We start from the raw sequence: 21,958 nt of genomic DNA, 5'->3' as shown, positions 1-21,958 counted from the left end.
TATTTAATTTACACTAATAGCAACAGCACACACCAAGATCTTCATAATATTCTTTGTGGGTAGACATTCAGAAAACAAACCTTCAAGGTTTCTGTAGCTACTGTTTCCAGGACTTCAGTTTCTACTTTTGAATTTTAAAAGTTAAAATAGTTAGGTACTTCACAATATTATTTATTTTTCCTTGCAGGAGTTTATGAATTTGTACCTTTGGAACAAGGTGATGGATTTCGGCTACAGATAAATGCTCAGAACTGCGTGCACTGTAAAACATGTGATATTAAAGACCCAAGTCAAAATATTAACTGGGTGGTACCCGAAGGTGGTGGAGGACCTGCTTACAATGGAATGTAAACTGCAACTGATTGCATTTGCAGGCACGTTTGATAGTTTCTTTAAAACGTATGACAAGCTAACTTTAAAGTTTAGAAGTCAACAGCTGTCAAAATATTTACTGCGTATTACTGATCAGAATGTTCATAAAATTACCAATGAAATAAAAATTTTATACTTACACCTAAAATTGTCCCATAAAAAATTATATTCCTCCTACATAAAACTTTACAAATGAGATAGCTTTACCTCTACAATTCCTCAAAGATTCAGTACCAATAGCAAATACACTACTACCCTTTAATCCCTAGATTTGATTCATCAAATATAAATATAGAGTCCAGACCAGAGGTTAGCATCCAGCCCACCACTTTTCTCATGAATAGTTTTACTGGAACACAGTGATACCCAATGGTTTACATGGTCTGTGGCTACAACTGCAGAAATGAGTAGTTGTGACAGATGATAATGGTTCACAAAGCCTAAAATATCTGGCCTTCTGGAGAAAGTTTACCAACCCCTGAGTATCTACTGTACATAGGTACAAAACACCACCAAAACCAACTACATAGAAATACATCAAAGAAAGAATTGAGGGAAACAGTATATAAACAAGCTTTAATCTGTTTACTCAGCAAGATGTGTTTTTAGGAGTTTAGAGCTGGACACCATTATTCTTTGTGATTAATGCAGACAACCATTTTAAAAAAAAATCAAACCTCACTGTATTTTGTAACACTGTTTTATTAAGAGTGAGCTTTTTTCAGTATTCCTAAACTGTAAACAATGGAAAACTTAAGTATCAAAGGAAACACATCAGGGATCATATATAACAGACAAAAACCTTTAAATTTTCTTATTGCCTTTATACAATAATCAATGCATATTTAAGTAAAACAATTTATTAGGCAAACATTTTTGCATAAGCTGCCTTCTCTTTATCTTTCTGTGCCTTTATCTTTTGTTTGACTTTCAGCAACTCTGCCTGGATAGCTGTAAAATAAATACATAATAGGGGTTATTTCTCAAAACATCCAAAAAATTAGGATGCCCAACAACTAATGTCTTAAGTATGATAATTATCCCCACCGATGCAACTCTTCTCTGTACAGTAACTAAGCTCAATTAACAGAATATTTTACTGACAAAACAATCACATAAACAAAAACCATATAAACAAAAACAATTTTAGAAGATTGTCAATTTGAGAGAAGTCTAAGTTATATGTAGATTTGCCTTCTCTCTCCCCATGAGAGAAGGCAGTTAAGTGCCTCGCCTCTTTCACTTCAGCAGTGAGAGACTGAAGATATATTTTAATATCTAGAGCTCGTATCACTATTTGTAGCAGGCGAATTTGAAAAACAAACTAATCTGTGTCCTAACTTTGCAAAGCTTTCCTAAAATATATATCCAGTAACTAGAAAACTTGTGCTATGGCTTCATTCAGCTTAAGGAATGGTCCCAGACATTAAATTCATGATAAATATTGAAGCTTTTAGCGCTGTACTTTCAGGTGGCATTACAGTAATAGGAACCAGATCTCAAATAATAAGACAGAAAACTATTTGGGTATGTGAAAATCAGTATTCTGAAGAAAAACTAGAATGTAAGCTCTTTTGAGGGCAAGGAACCAGACTTGTTCACTGCAGTATGATCAGTGCCAGTAAGAGTCATTATGTAATATCTGTTGAACAAATATCTAGGTGGCATAGAATACAGTGGTTCATAAAGATAAATTCTCAACAAGAACAAATGAACTTTTACCGTAAACACCACCAACTTACCTTTATCTTCTGGTGCTATCTCCTGAGCTTTCTTAAGATCAGCCTTTAATTGAAAAAAACATTTAAAGAAATATTAGATATATGATTTATGAAAGTGGTCGTCTAAAAATATTAAAATGTAGAACGAAATTTTACCAGTGCTTGATCGTATTCTTTCAATCCTTGCCATCCTTGAGCTCTACGGTACAATGCTTTGGTATTGGATGGGTCTATTTCAAGAGCCTAAAAAAAATTGTAAAATTAGTATCTTTACCTAAATATCATTAAATATATGTACTAAATTTCAGTTTATTGCCAGTCAGCTCCAAATCAACCCTTCACTGCTTTGTGATAATGGAGCTAGATGGACCCTGTAAATTTCTTCTCTCTGTCAGCAGGCATGTTACATTTTGTCGGTAGAGGGCACTAAAGGGACACAGACAAGAAAAGCTATTTCTCTTCCAGGTTGCAATGCACTTCTCAAAGGCTCCAGCATTGAGCTTGGTCAACAGCACACAGCTGATCAGGACAGGCAACTTACCCAAGCACTACAGCAGAGTCCCATAAGCATGGCAGCCAATGAACTTCTCTGCCACCTAGTAAACCACAGCCGCTCCCTCCCCAGTGACGTCTGGTTCTCAGCCTAGGGGCTGTCAAGAGGAGCCTCTTCCTTGGGGGTTCCACCCTAGCCTAGGGGAATTGACTGCTCCATATATAGGAGATGTATGTATCTGCTTTCCCATATTCTTTAGAATTTTCTTCATTAGCCATTCCCTTCATTATTCCAATCCCCTCTTATTTTATATTAAACTTTCTCTTTTCAAATTATTCTATAGTTTGTATCTCCTGATTAGGCCCTAAGGGCTAAGAGAATACTATTATGAATAAAAAATTTGTTATACTCTTTTACTTGAAACCTACAGGGTTTTTTTAGGTGTGAGCAAAGTTGAACAGGTCTCTCCTTTGAAATAAACATTTTAGAAATAATTTTACTTCACATCTTCTAAAAGACAATACTAAGATTTTACTGAAAAAGGTGTATTATCTGGTTCACAAAGGTCAAAAAAATCCAGAGTTGGGGCACATGGCTGATTCAGTCAGGAGACCAGGCTACTCTTGATCTCAGGGTCATGAGTTCGAGCCCCACGTGGGTGTGGAGCCTACTTAAAAAAAATGAAAGAAATCCAGAGTGAAGACCCATCTTTTCCTTGGATAAGTTTTTTCCTCTGTTATATGCTCTCTTCTAAATATATGTTTGTCCCTTATTCTACCTATCCTACCAAATTAGGATCTTTTTTTTTTTAATTTTAAGTAATCTTGACACCCAACAAGGGGATAGAACTTACAACCTCAAGATGAAGAATCACATGGTCTACCAACTGAACCAGCTAAATGCACCAGATCTTATTTTATTTCTACTTGCTCTGGGCATAGCTTAATGAGCAATATACATAAAAATTACTGGAGATGATCTTTCTAAATACATAGTTTAGTTTGGAAAATTTTTCAACTGTGCAATAGGGAGAGTGTCATAATTATTCTATTTAAGGAGGTAATGCTGCCACCTATCTAGTTTCATCAGTTAGTATTCCTGGATGTCCCCATAAAGACAAATGACATCGGTGTGTTCCAGCAGTACCCATTCTCCTATACAAGTCCTGATGACCCTAAATTAAAACATACTCCCTCATCAGCCAAATAAAAAGTTCCTTAAGAGTATGAGTCTTTTAATTAAAGCACCTAATCTCTATTAGGTGCTTAACATGTACCCAACACCTGTGCTAAATGGTTTACATATGTTATATAATCTTTGTAACAATCCTGTGAGGCAAGGGTTATTTTATTTAATATAAAGATGTTAAGACTCTAAAATTAGGACTTAACCAAGATCACAAAGTTAGTGACAGAAGTCTAACAAAAACACCAAGTCTGACTGGCTCTGCAACCATATTCCAACGCCCTACACACAAAAGGTGCTCAGTATGTTCAATGAACAAAGGAGGTGATACATGTGCTCTGAGGAAAAGTATCTTCATAGATTATTAAGTTACATAATGTTATCAGCTAAATAAATGAATTAACAGGAAGAACTGAAGGTCCAAAATAATTAGAGATAATATGATTTTTAAATTATGCTTCATCAAGGGGCGCCTCGGTGGCTCAGTGGGTTAAAGCCTCTGCCTTCGGCTCGGGTCATGATCCCAGGGTCCTGGGATCGAGCCCCACATCGGGCTCTCTGCTCCGTGGAGAGCCTGCTTCCTCCTCTCTCTCCCTGCCTGCCTCTCTTGCCTACTTGTGATCTGTCTGTCAAATAAATAAATAAAATCTTAAAAAAAAAAATTATGCTTCATCAAGTCTCATTTGGTCCTCTGTAATAAAATATATTAATATACATTTGTTCAAGTTGATGTATCATAATTCCACTCCTTCAAAAAGTCTGACGTCAAAAGAGACTTACCTCCAAACAACTGTCAATTGCTCCCTGCCAATTTGACATCTTCAGTTTACAAGCACCAATATTCAGCACACAGCTTAAAGCTATAGGTTGTAGCTTCGATCTATCTGCTTGCTCAGTAACAGCCTTTGAACCTTCCACATACCTGGAGAATACATTAATAAACATACTCTGCTCCTTCAACTATGTCAAAAAGTGTTATGTCATTTCTGATATAAAAAACTCATCAAATGCTAATATTAATATTCTTAATGATCACAATCTTATTTTTCTTAAGAAGATAAATATTTATGTTTGTTTTTTCCCAAAGTGTTCAAAGAAACCAATTTAACAGCATTCTCCAAATCTAAAGATAATTATGCACTACTAACACTTTCCAATTTTTAAAGCTCAGGTCTCCATTATGTACTTTCCAACCTAAGTATGTTTGGGCCAAGGCTTTCACCTTAGGAGAGGGAACTGAATGAGGCAACTGGCTCTACCCACAGAAAAGGGCCCAGAAACGTTGGGCACACCTGGCCCTCAGAATCTGGTTTCTAAAATCCATCCCCCTATAAACAGAACAGAGGCTCCTTGGAGAAACTGCTAATACCAGATCTGGAAACAAAGTTAAGTAAAAGATGAACCTGAAACACCTTGTGCCAGAAAGCAAGCAAGTGCTCACAGACTAATAGGAACATGTTCGAAGGATATAGGAAAGGGGGCTTCCACTGGACAAATTTGGAACCCTTTGAACATCAAAGAGAATGATATAACAGGGTGAACTAATAAAAAAAAATCCACAGGTATATAATAATACTAAAAAGGAGTGAGGAGAGGGAGGAGGCGCTTTTAAACATTAGAATGCAAGATAAGAACCTTAGAATGAATGATAAAATTAGAAATTCAGTTCTGTGACCAGTATAGTAATTGATTTAGGGAAGGATCTTCAATGATGGTAAAACCCACTGAATGAAAGGTTAGGAACTGGATATTCACACAGTCTCACAGGATCATCTCACAAAGTACTTATTATTTACAAAAGGGAAAAGGTAACTTTATGACACAAGTGTCTGGCTGACACCTCTTTAACCAAGTGCCAAAACTCAAAATAGGCCAAACTGACGTGTGCCTTCAGGATGTGGTATCACAGGAAATATTCACCACAGATTTAAGTCCTTTTGCCAAAATATTTAACAAACTAATCTTGAGGAAGTAATCAAATAAACATAGATGGTATTCAATAAGACAACTGACTTAAGACTCCACAGATACCGATGAATAAAAAATCCTGATGTAGAGACTACTAAAGAAAACAGACTAGAGACATAAAACCAAATGATATAATGGACTCTGGACTAAAAAAAAAAAAAAAATTGAAATATCTGGGGAAATTTGAATATGGATTACATATTAGATGATATATTATTGTGCCAATGTTATTTTCAGGGTGTTTCAATTATATCAAGGTTATGTAGAAGCACTCTTTTAGTTTCTTAGGAATTACCTGCTCAACTACTTGGGGATAAAGTAACCTTTCAAAATGTTCTACAAAAACAAATATAGCAAGAGTTAAAAATTAGTGAAAAGAGGTAAAAGTATGGATATATTCATATACGATTCATATATTCATTCAACTTTCCTGTATCTTCAAATTTTTCAAAACAAGAAGCTGGAGGAAACAAAAGAAATGAAACTATTTCAACACACCTGGTTATTATTTTGCAAAGCAATTTTGCCAAAAAGACAATAAACAACTCTGAATTTCAGTTTATAATTAAATTTACGAGCTCTTAGAATTAATTTATTAACAATATTTTATTACCTTAAAACTTTTGTATATTTTTTAATGGCCATTTCCCAGTTCTGAGATTTGAAAAAAGTATTTCCAATATTTTTTACATCTTCAGATATTAGTAAAATTTTATTTACCTGTATAAAAAAATACAAATATGTTGCATTTTAGCAACTAATATGGTTTAATGCTAGGTTCTATCATTTAGATTGATAGGAGTAGCTCAAAATTTTAGTACTAATTTTAATAATTAAAATTAGATCAATCTGAAAGTACTCACATCTTTTAAATCTATATCTGCATCCTCAGGGAAGTCTGGATGACTGTCACCAGAGCCATCTTTTGGGTATATCCCCCAATCATCCCCTTCCTTCAATTCTCCGCATTCTGCAATAACGCACAACTGTAAAAATAATCCTAAATTGTAGAAGTGTACTACCATATTAATGATATTAAAAACAAGCAATCTGGGTTTAAAAGCTATACAGCTTTAAGTCATGCACAACACTGTCCAAATCACTTCTCAAATGAGACTGACAGAAGTCTCATCTATCTGCTCAAATTACAAAAATGCCCTTTATATTGCCCTTTACGTACATTCCAAGTAATATCATGACACTATTTTAGGAAAGTGTTTTATAGCTATTCAGCAGTTCAGTTTTCAAAGAAATTGAAAATATTATCATTCTCTATGTACTTTTCTTTAGGTGAGGCATGTCCTTTCAATTCCACTATTCCTTTCACACAGTGGTGATAGCCTACCTCCTGCAGGTGTTTCAGTTTCAATTCCCACTCACAGCCCTGCTAATTAGGTTAGGTAGTATTGTGGCCACTGTGATTTCACATTTAGAACACAAGGTTCTTTAGAGTTACATAATCTTGTCTAAACCCTAAATAATTTAGACAAGATGAGGAAACATGCCCAGAAAATTTAAATAACAAGATCAAGGCCAAATCATCAATTAAACAGCAGAGTCTGAAAAGGACTCTTGGTTTCCTGTCCTCTACCTACTACGCATTAGTGTACATACTGATGCAAAGTTTTGCAGGTATAGAAGAGTTAAGAAACCTACAAAAAAATCACCAAAATTGAAGTGGGAATAATAAAAATGTCCTTTTAAACTACCCTAATCTTATCTTTCTCACTGTAGAAAAGTTCCAAGATAAAGTTGCAGGTCCAGGCTTCTATGCCAAAAGTCATCCTAACATCTTCCCAGCTAATAATCATCTGATCCCTCTACTTACATCTCTTTAAGACAGTAATTAAGGTAATAAGTGTACTTCACTGAACTTTTTACTTACTTTGGCAGGTTTTTCACCTTTCACTTCTACATTTTCCAGTATCCTTGCCACACCCATTCCTTTAATTACTTGGCCAAATACCACATGTTTCCCATCCAAGTGAGGAGTTGGGACTGTTGTGATAAAGAACTGAGAACCATTTGTATTGCAGCCTGCATTTGCCATGCTCAATAAACCTTCCTGATCATGCTGTAGAAATACAAATCAGTGAAAGAAAATCAAGGTTAGAGGTCCTAGTCTGAACTGCTCTTTTACTGACCATTCACATAAAACTAGGTAGGACAGACTATAATACCATTTAGAGCAAACAATGTAGTGGGGTTTTTTTGGTTTTTGTTTTTGTTTTTGTTTTTGTTTTAAAAGATCTTATCCACTTGACAGACAGAGATCACAAGTAGGCAGAGAGGCAGGCAGAGAGAGAGGAGAAAGCAGGCTCCCTGCTGAGCAGAGAGCCCGACGCGGGGCTCGATCCCAGGACCCCGGGATCATGACCCGAGCCGAAGGCAGAGCCTTTAACCCACTGAGCCACCCAGGCGCCCCACAATGTAGTGTTTTTTTAATATAAACTGCAGCCTTTAATTCACAAACATGGGGTACTTAATCACTTTTTAGACTTAAAAAAACCATGAAACCAAATAAAGAAACAAACAATTTAGATTTCTAAACTGGCCATTTTGAGGACATACTTATATCTCAACTTTAAGATGCTACATTAAGGAACTGTAATGATTATACTTTGCCCTTTATGATGAATGTTCTCTTTTCTGAAAGGAACTCAATAGTCTTCCCATTTTTATGGGCCTACATTATGATTCTTCCTTTACACATAATAAACTGGGAGCACTAAGGGGATAGTCAATTTAGGCAGGACATTCATTAGGTACTTTCCTAATCTCAAAGGAATCCAAACATTCACCTGGGCTTTCATCCCAGGTGAATCTTCAGAGAACCATTCTTCAGAGAATGACCTAAAGAAACTGCTACATACATCTTGATATCAAATTCTACTTAGCATCAATCTGTTCATAGGTGCTGTGAAACTAGATCTCTTCGTCTTTCCACTCTTATCCTTAGGCTTTCTAAATTATTCTTTGTTGGGCCATGCATTGTACTCTCATGTTAGTCTTCCCACTGAAAATGCCTTTTACCCTTGCAACCCAAAAAACTCAGTTTTCAGGGCTACCACGTTTGCAGAAGGCAAAAACTATGTGTCTTTTCAATAGAACCCCCTTTCTTTTGATCAAAGCTAATCACATAATCTTAGTTTTCCCTCTTCAGAGGTAGCTTCCCTTTTTCTTTTCCAAAAGTTTGGTGCTTTCCCCACAGTATCAAAGAGAATATTAACTTCATTTCCTCAGCCTCCTATTGCCTTTGTCTTTATTACTTATGTCCCTCATTCAAACTGGAATCTATGTTTTAATTCCTGTCTAACCAAGTCTTGGCCACCCTGCAAGGCCCAATTTCAGTACCCATTCCTCTTCAATATCTTCCCTGATAATGTGGAATATATAAATCATACCTTTCTCCTATGGTATATACAGAGTCTTAATTTAGCATTTATTTACACATTATCATTCTCCAGTTATCCCATGTGTTTTAATCTTGCCTTCCCTGTAATATCATAAATTCCTTGTTTTCAAGGCTATTCATTTCTGTAAGCTCCTTAGTGCCAGTGACAGTACTAAATACATAATAGGTGCAATCAATAAATACTGTTGAAAAGACTGAAACATTTTCTTTTCAAATTATCCCAATTACCTTGCACATATTCCTAATTTCCAAAGATATTACTTCACTTTTGTACTTACCGGTCCATTTTTACAACTTGAATGATGCAATATGCCCAATTACATCTTGAGACAATAAAGATAAGGCGGCACAGGCTCCACTAATGTCTTTTAGGAGCTTAGACATTAACCATATCCGCTACTTTGCAAATCCCCTGACATCTTGGATATTAGTGATGGTTTTGTTGCTCTTCAAATTCAAGCATAAAAATGCACAAGTTACCATCCTTCTGATAATGAGAGCATTTTTCCTGGAAACAATTTTGCCATATGGTGGCCACTCATAAAAACTCACTGGCTTTAGTGCAGTATGTAAACCTGGATCACATTGACATAACCACCATATTTTTGCCAAATAAAATCAGTGGATGAAATTTTTGTATGTTGAAGAGCAGATTCACAAATATGATACCTTTTACAAGAAAAGGAGAATCTATGCACACCTGAGACATTTATTGGTATCTTAATCCAACCAGTATCCCAGACATATAACAACCTTTGTTATTAGCAATAAACATTCACTTGTATCTACTTTACCTTATAATAGAAATTTTCATCTTCAAATTTTTCACCATAAATACTTTCTCCACCTGTCCCATTTTGATTTGAGAAGTCTCCACCCTGAATCATAAATTTCTTAATAACTACAAAAAAGGAAAACAACTATTAGAAACTAAAATATAGATGACTATAGCAATGTTAACTAATGAACATGTGGTAAGAAGAAAGAAACTTCCTAAAACATGACTCTAGTCCTATAACTCTCCTCTCTTTCCCCACCCACCCCCATAACTCCAAACTCTTAAAAGGCTTTTCATAGCCTGGATCCAAACTACTTTTACTGACTGATCACTCACTAATACTCCAAGAATTAGTTCAAATGGTACCTCCCCTATATAACTGTCACTGAGACTCTGAAGTTGGATCTCGTAATTTTTCTAGTATCTTGACTCTACCTCCACTTTATAACATATATCATAATGATCTGTCTCTTCCAGAAAACATTAATTCCTCAAGTACAGCAACTGTTTTTCACTGTGCATATGGCTAGACACGTGTTACTCATTGATGTCTACTAAATAAGACCAATTTTTCCCAGTAGATTGTTATACCATAATGGGAGTACTTAAGCAAGTATTATCACTTGGTGTCAAAGGTTCCCAAGACAACCTTAATGTTCAGAAATTTCCTAGGATTCATGAGATTCAGCATTTGGTTGTATCACAGCAATAAAGTAAGGATACACATCTACTTAATAAAAGGATAAGATACAAGAGTCTGGAGAAATCCATGTGCTTCTTTATACTCTCTCCCTCCCATGAAAGGTCAGAGAATACATTCTTTCCCCAGCACAAAAAATGCTACAACATATGCACAATGTTGTTGCCCAGGTAAACCCAAGGTTTTTCCGGGTGGATCATCTAGTTACTCTCCACCTAGCATGTACCAAAATTCCAGACTCCCAAAAGGAAAGCAGGTGTTCAGCATAAATCAAAGTGTTTGTACAAATAATCCAGGCACAGTAAACCACCTTTATGATTCAGGGAATGGTTCCAGTGCCAAGTTCCTAAACTCCAGGTAATGGCCATGCTGCAAACAAACCTTTCCAAGGACAGCAGTCTCAGGCCTGCTGTGTCAACTCTTCTAAATACTGTATTAGTATATTTTAGTACTTCATTAAACATGAATATAAATCAACAGTTTAAGCATTTTAAAATCAATATTAGTTTTTTAAGTTTCTTTTAATAAATGAACTACTCATGATTATACTTTAACTTATTCATTCATTAAACAAATATTTATTGAGTACCCACTCAGTAACTATACATGCTGAAGACAAGATGGTGAAAAGATATAGTTCTGAATTCATGGAACCTACAGTCTATTAGGGGAAGCATCAAATAATCACTAAACAAAGGTAGGATTACAAGGTGTGATAAGCATTATGAAATGTCATCTTTTAATTAAATATCACACCAAGACACTGAATCTTTATCAGCTACAAGCATTCCCAACCAATCCTGCAAAAGTGGTAGTTACAACTTTTTGCCACCAGGCAGTCAAACTATCTAAAGTCTGCTTTTTTATCATGGCACACCCTTTTTTCCTCAATCTAATCCCAATGAGTGAAGAGCTTAGAGCACTGGTAAAGCTAGGTAGTCCATTTCTCTGTAAGTAAACCTTAGTACCCTCTCATAATTGCACTGTTCACAGTCCAACCTTTATGAAACAGAGCTGTTGTCTCAGATGTCACAGCATTCTCCTGAAACTAACAGTCATTTTTAACTTTCACTCTTTACTTCTCTTTACTTAGTATTTTCTTCCCTAATTGCTACAGATTTATAAGAATCAAATTTAAAAATTTACACATACTTCGATGGAAAGGGCATCCTTTGAAATGGAGAGGTTTCCCAGTGGTGGGTCCAATGCCTTTTTCTCCTGTACATAACGCACGAAAATTTTCTGCAGTTTTGGGTACAATATCTGCAAACAATTCTAAGACAATTCGACCAACTAAAAGAAAAAATGAAAACATATCAGTAGGTAAAACAAGCAACCAAATAAGCAAATGATAAAAGGATGATTGGTAAAAGTATAGTGACTGAGATACCAAGTTCTCCTGTTTGGTCATTTTTCTAATATTCAAAATTAGTCTAATGTTAAGTGTCATGTAACTAGATGAATTTGAAACAATTATTTTTCTACATCTTAACAAAAGATCATAAATACAAAGCCAGGAGATCAGCACCATATAAGGGACACCATGAAATGCAAATGGTTTTTAATTCTGAGTAATTTCTTCTACTTGTACTCAGAAATTCCAACAACCAAGTAACTAATAGAAGAAAATCAAATATCCTTTGAGTGCTCCGGTTGGCTGAGTTTTGAGTATAGCTGTAGCTTTTGTGTTCTTTGCAACCTCCCTAACGTATTGGCTGAAGCAAAAGACGAAAAAGTTTCCATTTCGGACAACTCCTAAGGCAGGTTAAAAATAAACCTCGCACTAATTTCAAAACAAAATAAATGTGTATATAAATGCATATGTGTGCCCATAATCAGCCACGGGGTCTCTGAATCCTGATGTGTCCGTTTGCATGCGTTCACACAGCCCACCTAACAATTCTAACCTGTTCTAGAACAAGTATTTCAGTTACAAAGCAATATGCTAATTCACAAAACCTCAGGAGCTCCCGAAGTGCTGCCGTAGCCTAGGCAACCACATCGCTACCCAGAGTTCATTTTCCCCAATGCCAAAACACAGAAAACGCTAATCTGACGGGACCTCTAAGTTAAAAATTGGTGACAAGAAAAATCAACGCGCAAAAGTCGCTTTAATTTCCAAACACTCTGGCAACTGCTGACGTATCTCGCGTGGCATAGGGCACGGCGTGACTAGAACCCAACAAACGCGTATCAGCTTTCTTAATGTCCCACTGCAAACATAAAATAATCTTATTTTATGCCTGCCTGATCCTGCAAGGTGGCGAGGAGGTACGACCCAATCAGGAGAGACAAACATAAAGGCCGCCACAATCCCGAAACCAGAAATTTCCAGAAACTTCCGTAGGACCGATGGCATTGGTACAAGGGCGCTGGCTCGACCCAGCCTCGGAAGCCTGGATTTGTTCCAGTAGTCCAGTCTGTGCAGCGATCCCCTCTGCACCACAGAGCAGCCCCTGGCCCGAACCGCACACGACCGTCGGAGTCCCCGAATCCCGGGAAGCTTCCTCGGGGCCATTCCGCAACTATCAGTCTCCGCTCACCTCGCTCCCCTCCGATGTCCACGTCAAAGAAGACTCTGGGGTTACAGGGGCTGGAAGGCTTAGTTTTCGGGGACGGGTGCGACATTTTGAATTGCAGACGCGCTTGGGAGCGAACTCAGAAAACCTCGTGGACCACCGGCAGCTCAACCCGAAAGCGGCTTTCTAGATGAGGATCTGTCGGCGGCGCTGACGAGCCACTTCCGGCGTGAGGTCCGGAACCCGCGCCCCGACTTCCGGCCCCGCCTCCAGACGGTATCTCTTCGTGCTCGAACGCCCGCGCGTTCTCCGCAGTTTTCTATACTGCGCTTGTTCTGTTGCCGCGTACTGAAGTTGCAGCCCCAATCCTTTTTATTCTTTTTGCATGTGCTTCATCACTTTTCCGTGATAGTGTAGAAGGGCTTTGGAGACGGTCTTCTCCATTCCAGCCTTAGGTCTGCCACTAACGGGTGTGTGACTGCTTCTCTGACTCACAATTTGTCGAAAATAGGAATAAAAATGCTTACCTTTGTGGGTCGTTTTGGGAATTAAAGATGCAAATTGCTAGCACAGTGCCTAACACAACCGGGTGTTAGCTAATCCATAGTGACCGTGTTATTTGCTGCCATTTTGTTACAAGTTGCAATTAAGAGTATAAGTGATAGAGGTTAGGCAAAGGCCCTAAGCCGAACATCCAGAAGGGAGAGTTTTGTTTCCTGATAAAACTGTATTATAGTCCACTTTTCCGTTCTGGGAATTTGTGTAAACATTTTCCCTATTTATGTGAACATAGACTCACCTCTGGATAAAGCCTAATTTTGGAAAGAAGTGGTATGTTCTTTAGCACTTGGTAATATTCTAATTGTTTATTCATTTCATTCATCTCCTCCCATTAGGATTAAACTCCACGAGGACAAGAATTTGGTTTTGTTCATTGCTTTATTCAATGCGCTAATAAGAGTGACCAGCACATAGTGGGTGCTCAATAAATGAGGGTTTGTTGGGGGTTTTTTAGATTTATTTATTTATTTTAGAGAAAGAGTATGGGGTGAAGGAGGGGGAATGGATGAGGGAGACAGAGTCTTGAGCAGACCCCTTGCTGAGCTGGGGGGAGACCGTTTGCTGGATCTCAGGACTCTGAGATCATGACCTGAGAAAAAACCAAGTCCAACATAACCAACTGCACCACCCAGGTTCCCCATAGGTGTTCAATAAATGTTTTTGAATGAATGAGGAGTTACGCAGAATGTTAATGGCCTTGAGAATTTTTATAAGAATGTTAATAAGAAATTTCATTTCCATGTGTGTTTATGTATAATTTGAGAAGATCATCAGCACTTCATGCTGATCCTTTCAAATTCCAGCACATTAAAATTAATGTAAAATGTTAATTCCTTATGAGTTGATATCCTTGAATTCCATAGTGTTTATTCATTATGGTTCCCTGAGGATCTAGGTCAGCCCAGCATATCACCTCTGTGTCCTTTGATGAATAGGAATCAAAATAAATCGCTCACTAATCCAGTCTCATTTCCGGGCTGCAAACTGGTAATTTACACTTTGTCTCACAAATATCAAATGATAAATTCACATTAAAAGTTTTTTTCTGCTCTACTAGCTTAAAATTAGCCTCTAGCATATTAAGTCCAAGAGTTGTCACTTTTACACCATAACCTCCTAACCATTATTATTATTAGGAATATCATTGTTATTAACTAGGTAACATGGTTAAGCACTTCTGTGCCATCACGCTTCCGGGGCTCAAATTCAATCACTAATAGATACTAACTTGTGACTTTGGACAAGTTACTTAGCCTTTCTGTGCCTCAGTTTCCTCATCTGTAAACTAGGATAATGATATGTGTCTCTTAAATTTTTTTTGTCTGTTAATTTTTTTTTTAAAGTAAGCTCTATGTTCAGTGTGGGGCTTAAACTCCCAGCCCCAAGATCAAGTGTCACATGCTGCACTGACTGACACAGCCAGGTGCCTTATGAGGATTAGGTGAAGAATTATTTAGATGTTTTAGTATCAGAAATAGTAAATACTCAACAAGTATAAGCAATTATTAATCATAAGTAGCTAATTCTTTATTAAAATAATTACTAGTATCAATGTATTTCAACAAAAGTTAAAACTGCAAAGGTACTTTGAGGATCCTCTGCATTCTCAGAAAATACAATGTGATTCTTTCTGTTATACAGGTTTCTGGGTGTAAAAGACTAAATGTTACTCTCACTGTGTCTAGATTTCTCACAATAATGTAACAGTTGTATGTAAACTGTCATATTCCTAGAACAAACTTGAATAACAGAATCATACCTTTCAAAACCACTCTAGTACTGATCTCTAGTGAAAAGATAAATCCTCCTAGAAGACAGACTGTCCCATTGTCAGTCTGCTTACTTAAAACAGGTCTTCTGCGTTCTGAAGTCTTCTTGACTGTGTGTAGAAAGAAAGACTAAGGAGCATGCACTATTTCTTAGGGCTAAGGACACAATTTCACCTGGATGGAGGGATCAATGTTTGCTCTAAGAGCTCTATTATTATCATTATCATTATTGTTATTTCTGTTTTCTCCCCATAAGTTTGGAAGGATAATATTAACAGATTGCATCCCGCACCCAATATCTTCCCTCTCAATCTCTTTGCTCATTACTCCACCCAAACAAGCAACTAGGCATTCTGTGCTCATTGCTTTAAAGAGAAACATGTGACAGTGAAGAAAACAGAGGGGGAAACAGTCTATTCCAGGTTTTGGAGTTGCAAAAGGCTTGGCTTTACAGGAATAAGAAATACTCCTGGCATAGCAAGAGATTTGGACAAAAATGTCTGTAAGAGCATGTAAGAGCAGGACTTTCCACTGGCAAAAAATAATAATAGTAAAATTGAAATAAACAAACCCATCTCCCATGCTTGAAAATGAGGGGGTTACAGATGGTAGAGAGAGGAGAGTAGGAGGGGAAGAAATGGCAGGGCATATTTCCACTATCCCAGAGATGAGAAGTCTTGGAACCATGTTCTCCAGTCACATTCCCTAGGAAGTCAGCAACCTTCCATAGATGGGTTTATGAGATCAGAGAGCAGAGGGAACAGTGTGCCTGGATTCCCAAATACAGTCTCAGGAAGGCAGCAGGCCCTAGAAAGAATACGGATTAATGGTGTGAGTAGGTAGATGGAAACTAGACTACCAAAGATTTCCTATACCCTAACTTGAAGTGGGAGCAAAACAATATCCCTGTATTCCCATAGAAGAGGAAAAATGGCCTCCATAATTTAAGAGAGCTTGCAGAAGAGAACTCTGAGCTAACAAGGCTTGGGAGTACTGAAAACTGAGGTAGGATGTCTGCTTTCTCATTGGCTGCCTATGTAGACAGATGACTTTGAGAACCAGAGGTTCCCAACACCAAAACTTGGTGCCATACTAGACATTATCAGGTTTAAATCCAATCCCAAGAGGAAAAACATGAGACACCAGAAACTGACAAAATTATGGCATTGCCAACCCTTCAGAATAGGTGATTCAAAATTGAACTTAAGGTGTGAGTCATAGAAAAAAACTCACACATCTGAGTCCCACATATCTGAGTTCATACCTTTATACAGTCATAGATTGTGGATTACCGAGATCCTAACTAGGACCCAGACAAATCTGAAATAACACCCAACCCATTAATCACAGGTAAGAAATCAGAAAGGACACCAGAATTTGGGGAGAATGTTTCAGGATAATGTCTCTTGAGTCAGGCTCTGACGGCAAAATTGGAACTCCAACAGGCTGTTGTCTAACTCTTTAGGGTGACAAAATGATTCTGCTTCTAGAGGAAGCATTGGAGTTGAGATACTACGTGCAGGAGAGAGGCCTAACTATGAATCCCTACTCTTCTAGGTCAAAATGGAAAAGCAACTCTCAAGTTCTGCCTGCCTGCTAAAATTTATGACTAAGCATAATTATAATTTTTCTGAGCTAGGACATTGAACAGAATATATATATTCATTAATATTTATATATATATTCAGAATTATATATTAATATATAATAATAATATTCGGAATATATGGAAGACAGCAGCTGCCACCAGGGGACAGCAGAGTCTCTGACACCAACAGAAGTCATCCCACAGAAATAGTGCAGTGAACTTTGTGCTTGAGAGCTCCCAAAATGGTAAGAATCTTCTTCTGGGACCTGGAAGTGATGTGATCAAAAAAGGATATTGATGATTAGTTTACAATAGCACAGGAAGGAGAGAGTTTGTATGTATTCCTTTCCTGAAGAGTAGTAATAGATTAATTTTAACTGTTTTCAGTTGTGAAATGTGTATTGATCTGATAGAACAAAATCAAATGATACAATGATTTGAACTAACAAAACTGTTGTTCAAATCCTTAGTATTCCCTTCCTCCAAAGAAAAAATTTACATTAATCTAAAGGACTTCTTTAAAATGGATTTTATGACTATCACAAGCAAAAATAATAATAACTAAAACATATTGGTTATCGATATGTGCCAGAATCTGCTAAGTGCTTTACTTATTTAAGTTAGTTAATCCTCAAAATGACTCTGTGTCAGCGGTAACCTTACTATCCTATTTACTTTATCAGACAGGTAAGTGCTGGAGAGGTTAAGAAAGTTGCCTGATCTGGTTCCAAAGCCACTTCCCTATGTACTAGAAAGACAGAACCTGACAATCTGTCTTTAAACATACAAAGTTCAGATATCGTGTCAGAAACATCATGACATATAAAGGATCCTTGAGCTCTTTATGGCATTAATACTGGACTTGTTTTATCCTTACATAACTTGGCTTTCATCTGGCATCCTAAAATGGATTAGGCTTCTGTGCCTTCTGAAAGATATTCTATAACTACAGACTGTGAAGTGAGAAAAAAACATTTTTCCACAGAAAATGAAAGCAATAATAAAACTTCCTCTAATCACTTTGCATAGAAGTTAGAGAGTTGGAGCCAACCTACTGGCATCTCCAAGAATTTCCCTTATTTGAGACAGAAATTGAAGGCAAAAGAAGCTAATAGAAGATATGCTGGTATAAATCTTGGTGACTGACTAAAGAGTTACAAAGTAGAAGAGTTTATATAGTGAGGGTCTGTCTGTTAGGTCCCATTGATTGACAAAGACTTTTGTGACCTGTTAAGTAAGCCAATGTAGGAATTTTCATAGGGTTAACTTTAAAATTTGCATTTTTAAAAGACTACTTCAGCTCTAGCACAGAGAATAAAATCAAAAGGAGCCATAATGGAGTCAGGAGGGCAGTGAGCCAGTCACTAGTGATGAGACGTGAATCAAGCTTATACTAAAGTGATGATAATAAAGATGGATAAAAGTTGATGGATGAGAAAGGCATATGGGGAGGGGGCATAAAATCAACAGTTCTAAGTAATAGATTGGACATGGGATATAACATAGAAGGGTGGAGTGAAAAGTAGGTTGGCTGGTAAACCTGGGAGGTTATGTAGAAAGAGGACTGATAAACACCCACTGAATTTAGTGACACGGAGGTCTTTGGGGACATTGCTGAAGCATTAATAATCAATGTCATCTCTCTAATGGGATAAATGTGGTTCATTAGTGTCTTAAATTTATAATATCGACATTCTCAATAATCAATATTATTTTTAATATCATTAAACTTACTGAAAATAGGAAGTATAATACAGAATCCTGGTAGACACATAAATGTCTTTGGACAAAAAAATTTTCCATGGTGAGATCCAGTACCTTTGGCAGAATGATTTGTGAGAATTAAAAGTAAACGTAACATTACTGAATATGTACTGTATGCCAGACAATTTTAAATATCTTATAAGTTATCTTCTGTATCCTAATGTCAATGTCAACCATTCTAGATTAAGTATTGATTACTGGTGGTAACAGTTTGAAGTTCTTTAAAAAGATGAGTTGGCACATGGAAGTTGTTGAGTCCTCTGTTTTATATCCTGTCCCACCAAAGTTGCTCTGTTCAAATTTGAACTCTTATCTACAAATCCCCACACTCAAATCACATGCCCTTTATTTTTCTTTTCCAAAGTGCCATAGGCTAGAAATATTTAAGCCATCTGACAGGCATTAGGTACTCAGTAACATTCATTGTCACAATTTGTCTGTTCTCCCTTCTGTCTTTCAAATGATGTCTCTCAAACCCACCTCTTTCCTGTTCAGGAGCTTTCAAAATTTAAATGAAATAGTTATTAATGGGTCTGCCATCTCTGGGTTGTCCCCTAATTTATAAGAGGAATATTAAATAACATGATGGATGGTGTTCCTGATGATACCAAAAACACAGAATGTACACAGAATGTAGTATCCCCACGTCTTTTCTCATATTGACCCTCAAAACAAACATGCCAAAGAACATATTGTTAAGTCATTTTTACAGGCGACCAGAATGGTGCTGTCTACCTAGGTGTACAGATTTCTGGATTCAAATTTGAAGGATGGATATATTTAGAGAGGCCATAGGACTTAACAGTTATGTTCCTAATGCAATTCCTGCTGACTTTCACTTGTTACCGGCTAAGATTTTAACAGTAACTGCCTTATAGCTGCATCATTGAGATCACTGCCGACAATGTGAAATGAAGGATTTCTGTGCTGTTGATTGAAGAATAAAATGTAAGCGCCCTGGCTACCAGACCAGTGGGCACCAAAGAAATGAGTTTGTATTTTTGCCCACAGAAAGAATAGCTCACCTTAAGGAGGAACTTCTCAGAGGAGGGTTAGGACTTTTCTCAGTTTGCAACAGTGGATCTTTTTAGATTCTGGAAGTCCATTGGGAGCCCCAGAAATATTCACTACAGAGCATCATCCCAAAACAGACAACCTTGGCTATAAAAACAGTGAGGCCAGTGTTTGGATCCCATTTCCCAGAGGAAGAAACTGGCTGTGAGAGGCTAAAGACTATACTTCCAGGCCAGACTGTCAGAGTCCCACTTGCTTCTATCTCAGACCACAAAACATACCCCCTAGATCAGAAAAAGCATTTCCCTATTTGTCTATCTAGATGTGTGGGAACATCTGCCAATAACAATTTTGTTTTTATCATTAATGAGGTGACTTCTTGCTCTTGAGAAAAAAATAGCCAACAAATTCAGTTGCTTCTTGAATATTCCCCTAAAAGTGATCATTGGGCCAAGCTGTTGGAAGAAGGCTGTGCACTCAGTTATAAACAAAACAAAACAAAAACCATGAATCTTTTAAGCTTAAAATGGGGAATTTCGATCACAATTATTTATTACACAATTATTTATTAAATTGGAATTTGATTGAGAAAAACAGAATTCCTCTGTATTCAGATTTTTGAGACATACTAGATAAAATCTCTATATATTTGGTTTACTTTCACAGTTAATAAAATACTCAAATGTAATAAAGTGATAACTTTTGCTGAAATCTTTCATTAGAAGTATAACATCTACTAGGAAAAACTGGTCTATTCAGCAAACATTATTGAGTACCTAATACTTGCCAGGCCTGGCACATAGTTATAAGGATAAAAAATAGAGCTGATGTTTTTAAGGAATTCCCTGTTTGGTAAAAGAAACAGATCGTTACAGTATATGTATACGTAATATAGTATACAGAGGGAGATTTGAGACACTGGGAAAAAAATTGAAGATCTCTAACAATTTCATAGGCAAGATGCCTTGTGATCTAAGTCTTCTTACATTCCAGAAAATACTTTACCAGACTGGAAGATTAGAGTCTAGAGGGATACATGTTAATATTATATACATAACATAGCCTAAAAACTATTTACATATAAGAAATTAAAAACCATAGACAGTATTATTACCAAAGTATGGGTGAGAACAAGATATTAATATAGAATATCTGATAAGTGTGACAAATCTAGATGCACAGTTTATTGAGAAAGCAACTAGGGCAACCTGATAGTCTTGAGTATCTATAAGTAAAATAGAAAATTCTCCTTTTATTCTCAGTTTATCCAAATTTGCTCAAAACCCAGAACTATAAACAAACTCAACTGTGAATATATAAATAATTCTAAGTATTTTCATTTCTTCTTCAAAACCCAGTAATGTTTGAAAGTTTAAATGACACCTCTTACCTATCAAAACTCTAATTGCTCAATGACTAACAGGAGACATTTGCATTTATATATGGAAAAACTTTCCTTCTAATCATGTTTTTTGCATAGGGAAGATTTTTTAAATTACTAGATGTTTTGGACACCTGGGCGGCTCAGTCATTTAAGCATCTGCCTTTAGCGTTTGTCATGATCCTGGGATCCTGGGATCGAGTCCCACATTGGGCTCCTTGCTCCTTGGGGAGCCTGCTTCTCCCTCTACCTCTCCCTCTCCCCCCCACCACCGCTCATTCTCTCTCTCTCTCTCTCCCAAATAAATAAATAAAATCTTTGAAAAAAATTACTAGATTTTTTTTTAAGACTTTTATTTATCCATTTGACAGACAGAGATCACAAGTAGGCAGAGAGGCAGGCAGAGAGAGAGGAAGGGAAGCAGGCTTCCCGCTGAGCAGAGAGCCCGATGTGGGGCTCGATCCCAGGACCCTGGGATCATGACCTGAGCTGAAGGCAGAGGCTTTAACCCACTGAGCCACCCAGGTGCCCCAAATTACTAGATATCTTAATACTTTTATGAGAAATCTAAATGATAACACCCAGATTGTAAGACTTCATGGACTAAGAGAAATGCCTTTACAATTTATAGTAAGACAAATTTTCTTGTTTAAATCTAACTCATATATTTTTAAACTCATAGTATTTAGATTTTTAAGCAGCTGATTTTTAAATTTTTCTTAGTATCTTA

The 21,958-nt window shown here is 36.9% G+C and overlaps 2 protein-coding genes across 3 annotated transcripts in view; one reads left to right on the top strand and one right to left on the bottom strand.

The window, feature by feature from the left end:
- The window catches only part of ETFDH (electron transfer flavoprotein dehydrogenase), a 31,569-nt gene extending 29,326 nt beyond the window's left edge, over positions 1-2,243 (top strand). Inside the window, exon 13 of the mRNA XM_080796759.1 lies at positions 188-2,243. Within this exon, the coding sequence (XP_080652885.1) occupies positions 188-351 (164 nt within the window). The 3' untranslated portion in view covers positions 352-2,243. The remainder of the gene's footprint in view (positions 1-187) is intronic.
- Positions 930-13,363, bottom strand: PPID (peptidylprolyl isomerase D; the record flags this gene model as incomplete). 2 transcript variants are annotated; one of them, XM_080796761.1, is made up of 10 exons in its annotated part: positions 13,176-13,363; positions 11,785-11,925; positions 9,949-10,055; positions 7,625-7,813; positions 6,603-6,725; positions 6,353-6,459; positions 4,552-4,693; positions 2,250-2,336; positions 2,115-2,157; positions 930-1,323 (listed from the first exon to the last, which is right to left on the bottom strand). In XM_080796761.1, exons 1-10 carry the CDS (start codon positions 13,258-13,260, stop codon positions 1,235-1,237), a joined length of 1,113 nt encoding a protein of 370 aa, XP_080652887.1. In that variant the 5' UTR covers positions 13,261-13,363. The 2 variants fall into 2 exon arrangements, with proteins under 2 accessions (XP_080652887.1, XP_080652886.1); XM_080796760.1 differs by lacking the exon at positions 930-1,323 and having other exon boundaries at positions 1,930-2,157.
- Between the last annotated feature and the right edge of the window lie 8,595 nt (positions 13,364-21,958).

Source organism: Martes martes (assembly GCF_963455335.1).
Source record: "Martes martes genome assembly, chromosome: 2".
Taxonomy (NCBI): domain Eukaryota; kingdom Metazoa; phylum Chordata; class Mammalia; order Carnivora; family Mustelidae; genus Martes; species Martes martes.
Note: the sequence above shows the minus strand (reverse complement) of the source record. Positions and strands in the feature narration are given on the sequence as shown.